This window comes from Micropterus dolomieu, linkage group LG13 (genome assembly GCF_021292245.1).
Source record: "Micropterus dolomieu isolate WLL.071019.BEF.003 ecotype Adirondacks linkage group LG13, ASM2129224v1, whole genome shotgun sequence".
Classification (NCBI taxonomy): domain Eukaryota; kingdom Metazoa; phylum Chordata; class Actinopteri; order Centrarchiformes; family Centrarchidae; genus Micropterus; species Micropterus dolomieu.
In genome coordinates this window covers 7,264,803-7,272,289 of record NC_060162.1, presented here as the reverse complement: position 1 = coordinate 7,272,289, position 7,487 = coordinate 7,264,803, and the positions used below count along the sequence as shown (strand labels likewise).

Below are 7,487 nucleotides of genomic sequence, written 5' to 3'. Positions count from 1 at the left end.
ATATAACCTGTCAACAATGCAGTAAGTATTATGTTCTTACCAAGTCTGTATGGTAACTACTTGCACTGAAATGATGAATAAATTTATCAATTTGTCATTTAAGAGAAAATAAATGGACAACTATTGTGAGTCTCAAACATGAAGATTTGCTGCTTTTCTGAGTTTCATGTTATTTTAAGTGGACTATCTTTGAGTTTTGGACTGTCAGACAGAAACCTTTCAAGACATCACCTTGGGCTCTCAGACTAAACAAGTAATACATTATCTTAAAATTAATGTAAAAAATATATTTGTGGCAACACATATGCAAGAGAGTCATAAAGAGCAGGGACTTTTGGGCTATTTGTGTTAAGAGAACTCTCCATATCTTTATCATCAGACTTGATCAGCCTACAAACACCAAAGTGTTTTCACAAAGCACAGAAATAATAACAGTGGATAATTATGCTTGCATTTGTTGTCAGAGATTATTGATGCTATGGGCTCTTAATTGTGTCTAAATCTCCAAGAGAATGAAAACAAAGGTACAAATAACACATCATTGACTTTCCAGGCATATTTAATTGGCACAATAAACACAATACAAAGTATTCAGTGCTCCAAAACACAAGCATAGGTTACCAAATGGAACACAAACAAAAAAGTGCAAAAACACACCATTTGGTAGACCTTACAAAGGAAAAGAAGTCTTACTTTGCAAAGCAGATAAAGTAATGGTAAGACCTCCAATAGTTAAAATAGATGTTTTTCCTTTTTAAACTTTATTTATATATTCATATATATTCTCTCTAATTCCAATGTGCCATTTCCACTGTACAGGCAGGTTATTCCGTGGTATCGACTAAAAGGTTTGTGGTGGTCTCATTGCAAAGAACTGGCAGGCAGATGGCAACTATAAAGCTACTGCTGCCCTCAAAGCGGTGATCTGCGCCTCATCAGATTTATCTTGCCATTAATGACTGAAAACAATTAAAGAAACAAAAGTGGCTCGTTTGATAGCTTGATGTATCAAGCGATGTGTGGTGAAAAGCAAACATAGTTTGTTGAAGCTTGATTCAGCAGGGATTTGATCACTCCTTCCATCAAAAGTCCAAGTGGTCAATGTGTTCATCATGCCATCATTTACCAAGTGTTTCACAATTTGCTGCATCAGATGAATTTTTTAGAATGGCTTCATCCAAAACAATGTAACTGTTACTCATATTTGCAGTTAAGGGATTTTATTCCCATTCAGGCAGAATAAGCTACAACATAGATTTACAGCTTAAAAAAAAATAAAATAAAAAAAGCTGAATCTCAACTCAACATCGTCAAATATAAAGCAAAAATATTAAAATCACGTACATTATGTGCCGTTAAACAGGGATGAATCAGTGGACATCATTTCTCTCGTCTGACAGTTTCATGATTATAAAAAGTCACAAATTTGACCCCAAAAACTTTTGAGATAATCACATCTTAAACCTTTCACCATACCACAGCTAGCATCAGCGTCATCCTTTCTCCCAGACACCCAGTTAAGGCCCACAACAGGTGATTCCGGGTCACATTTCAGCCACAAACTCAAAGGAAAATGTGGATCACAGTATATTTTCATATACATTAGACAGTTAAGTGGACCATCCTAAAAACATCATGTGTAAATCATATCGTCATAGGTTTTATTTTTTGGGTAAATTGTTGCTTGGACCGAGTGGAGGCATTTCCACAAGGCGATAAATTGTAAACTAACAACAACTTGCGTTAGACTCTCTGATCAAAACATACAATACTAACATTTTTACATACATAATGTACTGTGTACTCAAAGTAAAACAAACACACAAGACATCCATGACCTACCTATGCATAAGATCATTCAGAAAACAACATTTCGGGTCCCTATCGTCCTTTACTGACAGTTTTGAGATTAAACTGGGGAACACTGGGAGGAGGAGTTCAGTCACGCGCTGTTAAAAACAGGAAAACATGCTTTCTGAACCAACAAAGGAAAAGAGATAGGAAAAAAAAGAAGATCCACAGGCACTGAACCCAAACAGCAGCATTCAGGTTAAATCAAACAGTATGACCAGGCAATGGGGGTAAACTGAACAGAAAGGCTAGAGGCAAGGGGGCATAAGCTTACCCCCACCACCTCCTCCAGGTTGCCAGCAGAGGGGCGAGGAGGAAGACAGGGCAAGCATGCAGCACACCACAACGCTGAGAGGCCCCCGTCCCGAGCTGTTGCAAAAACAAAAAAAGGGGGGCTGCTCAGAGCAGCCAAGGGATAGCCTGAGCCGCCTGAGGAGGGAATGGGTCGTGGAGGTGAAGAGGGTGGGGGTGGTCAGAGAGAGGAGCAGACACCAGTGACAAGACAAGAATTTGTAGGATGAGTGATGGAGAGTTATGACCCATCATCATCATCTCCTTTCCTTTCAGCTGGTCCTGGATATGTCGGGGTGATCGTATTGTGGAGAAAATGTGACATTGCAAAACACAAGACCTTTAAAGTAAGACAGACACACAGGCATTCGGATCAAACAAACACACAACCAGAAGCACATAACATACAGACAGATGATTAGCACCTTCACTTCTTCCATTTCCAGTTGGGTGAAACCTGCAAATATGGAGCTGATTTTAGTGAGAGGGGTGGACATGAGTGTTTATAAAAAAAACCCTGATGCAGGTAGATGAGCCCTGGATGATTCTCCTCTGAGTGAGTGCAGTTCAGGACTCACACACATACACACCGCTGGATGAAGGTGTTTGACAGCTGGCCTTATTGTCCGTGCTGGTCCCCGTCCTTTCTCTGACCACACCCTCTGTCACGTGTATGCAATGGGGGCAAAGGTAAGGAAAGAGAGAAGTGGCAGAGCCGGTCGGGGAGGCGGGGGGCGTTCAGAGCGAGGAAGCCAACAGCCACGTTCATGACCGCGCGTGGTGCAAGCGGAGTTAGTCACATTAAGAAGCAAAGCTTTGCTGAAAACAACAAAGAGCATATTGTAGACTGTGGTTGTGACTGCTGTATGGGTGTTAAGAATGGAAAAGGTTATGAGTGCTAAAATTTAGATGGATTTTTCTTATCATCGCTTCTTACATCTTAAGTTGTGACAGCTCTGCAGTGGAAGCGCAACACTGCCGATACGCTTTATTCTTGTAATGGTTTGGGAAATTGAGATGTGTTCTAAAAGGCCGTCTCTCTCTTTTAGATTCAGGTCATCTTTCGCTTTCTCTCTCTGACTCTGTGAGCGCGTGAGGAACATGGTGGTTTCTCCGAGGCTGCTTGCCCTGCCATTCCTCAGCCAGCCTCACACTTTTAGGAATCTGCAATTCAAAAAAAAAAAGGATACGAACAAACAAACAAAACAAAAAAATGAGAAAAGTAAAAGTTAGACAGCTTTAAAGGAAAATCGAGTAAAAGACAGCAACCCAAACATTCAAATATGGAGAGAAGGAAGAAGTCCTTGTATATATGAAATTACTTGAAAATGACAGACAATACTGTGGTGTCAGCATGAATATAATCTGAACACACTGCATGTGTGAAAGATCTGTGTTTATCTGAGAACCTTTCAGCTTATTCCACTTTAGTTTTCGTCTGGCTTGAATACATGTTAGAATGCAGCCGCTTTACTTTGTCACAACATGCTGAAATCACGTCATGACAAGGACAAACATCCCACAAATGCTGCATCATGCACCGGAATGCAAACACTCTTCAATAAAAATTGACATGAAACGTGTATTTACAGCGCTGCTGATGTAAAATGGCATCCCACACTGTGCTGCGCCAGAAACAAGCCACAACAGCTGATTAAAAAGTGTGAAAGTGAGTTCAGCAAAGGCTTACGTCATGATTTACGAAAGAGATGATTTCTGAGTCAATGCCAGTCTTGTCTTATTGTAGCAGTGAAGTGAAATGACATAGAGGCCACACACACCGTGCTTTTACAGTAAATGCACAGTTCGCAGGGGTGCTGCTCAGAGACACATGCAAGAAACCACAAAGCTTTAAAGTCGTGACCAGCTCCATGTCTCAGCCCAGTCTCACCATATAGCTTAGCACAGCTAATTCTCAGTCCTTTATTCCTTTACCACTGGCCTGGAAAAAAAGGACCAGAACAGCCCAACACTATCATTATCAAAAGGTGGATTAAAAAAAAGAAAACACAATTTAAGGGGGCTATTAGTTTCTAATTTGATTAATCATTTTATTAAATGACTCCTAACCAGGGGAGAATAATTCCTTTCACAACCCTTCCATGTAACAGTACTATGATTAATCTACAGCATGCAACATCTGAGGGGCCGAGGCGCAATTTTTATTTCATTTTTTTTCTGTTTAGCCTACAAAAATATCTTTTTTATATGTATTCATATTTTACAGCAGATTTAAATTACATTTGCATGATTGCACATTGAGCATGCTTTCTTTTTAGGTACAACAAGTGACCAGAACACAACAACTTGCATGATGATTCCACTTTCACTTGATGTTCATTGCCACTTCAGATGCTGCATACATTCACTCAGCAGAGTTTACTTCATTTCTTACCATACTGCCTCAAATATTTGCCTGAGGATGTGGATCAGATTCTAGATTAATGTTAATTTAAGTGGAACACAGTTATCTGAAGTTCTAAATCCTAACAAACTACAACCAAAAAAACACCCCCAAAAAATATGTATAAAAAAACTAAAAATCAAGTACTGTGCATTTGAAATATACATGTGATCATTGTGAGTGGGGTGATTTATCCCATCAAGCCAAGCTTTGACTGGGGATGTGTCACATTTATATTTTGTACAGCCACTAGGTGGTACTGCAGTGAATTGGAGGCGAAGGAACTAAAAGCTTCTTTTCACACACTTCCTGTACACAACATCTGTCTGGCTCAGCTTGCATTCAGTGTAACGTCCTAAACCAAATGTTTTGTTCAGAGCTCAACAATAGTGAACAGTTACACACACTCACACTATCTGCCACAACTGTCCCAACTCATTTGAGGCACAAATCTGACTGGTCCTTCCCTCTGGGAGAGACAGGAAGTTTGTGAGTGTGTGTGTGTGTCTGAGCTACCAGTAACAATCTTTAATCTCCATAACTTGCCCCAGTCATACAACAGTTAATGGAAACTTACTGATTCACAGAAACAAATACACACTTGCTGAGTTAAATGTATGTCATAGCACCTTTGGCATTTGTTTCCAAAAAGACCTCGACGTAGGACGTGGGGACGTAGCCCTCCTCATCCTCATTCCTGCGCACTCGTGTCCAGCCGTCTCCTTTGTCTTCTTCTATGACGTACAACAGCTCGCCCTCCGCCACAGCGATAGTGCCCTCATTATGACCTGGAGGAGGAGGGAAAGAAAAGAGGAGAGAAATAAGAGAAAAGGGCAAGATAAGAGCATGAATTCAGCGAATAAGAAATGTCCACCCTGTACACTTGGAGGAACTACCTTGAACTAACTTCATGCAGATAACAGCTTCATTTGTAAATCAGATTTCCTGGAAACAAAGGGGAAGCAAAATCATTAGCCTACAGAGTGAGTAGGCCAACCTGCACACACACCACAGCAGTCTGGGTATCAGATAACAACATCCTGCAAAAGGCCCACAGTCCACCTCTTATGGAAGAAAGTCGTGACTTTTTAAACTCCAGTTTTGGGCAAAACTATCACACGCTCACAATCACTCTTACTACTGTGGTGTATAATATATGTGCATTTGACGCACACCACACTACTTAATGACATTTCTTTATTTAATCTGTCCAGTAATAAGTAGGTAACTTGTTTTATTTATGTATACAATAGTGGCTAATAGAATGATTGTCTCAAATTCATAAGAAAATTGGGTATAAATCTTTGTGGATATTTCTGAATTAGCAGCTGCAGGACTGCACGGTTCTACCCAACTAAATACTAAATTAATACACTGGACCAGTAGTTCCCACTCTGTGGGTTACACCAGATAATCACAGGTATACAAATGATTATGTTAATGTTCATTTTTTTCTTACTTCACTATTTTTGCTTTTTTCTTGTAGAATACTGCATATTTATCCTTAAAATGGATTATGTAAAATACTTGAGGCTTATTAGGGCCTCTAAAAGTAAAATACTGGATAGTCTCACCTATTAAGACTTCTAAAAATCCTTAAAATACATAAGATACTTTCAACTTTTCAGGCCTCTAAAATTCCTTCAAATGAGACAAAAAAATGGATGGAAAATCACTGCTCATAACCTCACGACCTCATGAGGGGGTCACAATAGCTTCATTTCAAACTGTCAAAAACCATAATGGAAACCACTACATTAGACAATTAAGAAATTACATATGATATTGTCGCAGGACTAGCAGACAAGTTGCATATACTTCCTGTTTCCTTGTTGCTGACTCTCTAATGCTCTCTCATCCAGTGCTTTCAACAGCCTTTGAGAATTTGCCAGACTTTCAAGAATTTGAAAATAGTGTTTCAACGACATGACTGTATTCCTCTCCACTCTACTCCTACACACATTTCCTCAAAAAGGTCTCGTCTCTACTCCTCCTCATTCAGAGCAATCTTACCCCCCCTGCATCCACAGACGTCCGGACCCTGTTCAACACGTTTCCAGAAATAACAGCTGACCAATGAAGGCCACGTGTACTTTGACACATTTTACGTGACGCTAGTATTCAGTTGCGTGGGGTTTGATCCTTGTTGTTAACATTTACATTACACTGGGGCTGTAGTTACCTTCAAATGGGTACAAGGCTTTGCAGGTGCCGATGGTGGGCAGGGTCTCCTCATCGTCAAACTCATCGTCGAACTCTGGCGTGGTGGAGGTGGGGATGGGGTTGATGGTGGCCTTAACCTGAGTCTCTGAATTCTGTTCCTCTGTGTAGCTGCCATCCGGGCTGCTCAAGGGCCAACACACACACAGTAAATATACTGTGAAAACATACATAGTTTTCTTCCGAAAAAATAACGTGTGTAACGTGTGTAACGTGTGTAACGTGTGTAACGTATGTAACGTTGATAACGACAGGTAATACAGATGTTTGGTCGTTTGTCAGAGTATACCATACCTCTCTCTGTCCTGCGCACAGTTGTTGCCCACTGTTGTGCTGTTCTGGGTCTCATAGATACTTCTTCGCTGTGTATCACTCTTGGATGGCATCCTTTCCTCCACCTCTGCTAACCAGCCCTGAAACACACACAGCCATTATGTATGTTTTGGCTGCAGCTTATATTCTTTTGTACGTTTGTAAGTTGAAATGTATTTCATGGATCGTGGAATTCTTTTGGTCTGTGAATCAGATGGACTTTCCAGGAGGAACACCTCAGCCTTCCACTCCAGCGTGTTTGCCATTTCTTTACAGGGTTAAACAAGGCCACTGCTCAGCGCTGGAACATGCAGCCAGACCCTCCAGCTGCATCACATCTTCTCCTAATATGGACGAGCAGCAGACGTCTTTGGAACGACCCCAGCTGGAGACGCGTGTTTGAACTCCT

General features: G+C 40.7%; 1 protein-coding gene across 17 annotated transcripts in view; it reads right to left on the bottom strand.

Moving 5' to 3' along the window:
- Positions 1–541: 541 nt before the first annotated feature.
- Positions 542–7,487, bottom strand: part of LOC123981395 (formin-binding protein 1) — a 57,938-nt gene continuing 50,992 nt past the window's right edge. For 6 of the 17 annotated variants that reach the window (XM_046066168.1, XM_046066171.1, XM_046066172.1 and 3 more), the window contains 3 exons: positions 7,061–7,179; positions 6,729–6,901; positions 3,317–5,334 (listed from right to left, as the gene is read on the bottom strand). In XM_046066168.1, coding sequence (XP_045922124.1) covers positions 5,156–5,334; positions 6,729–6,901; positions 7,061–7,179 — 471 coding nt within the window. In that variant the 3' untranslated portion in view covers positions 3,317–5,155. The other 11 variants (XM_046066170.1, XM_046066173.1, XM_046066175.1 and 8 more) reach the window with 4 other exon arrangements.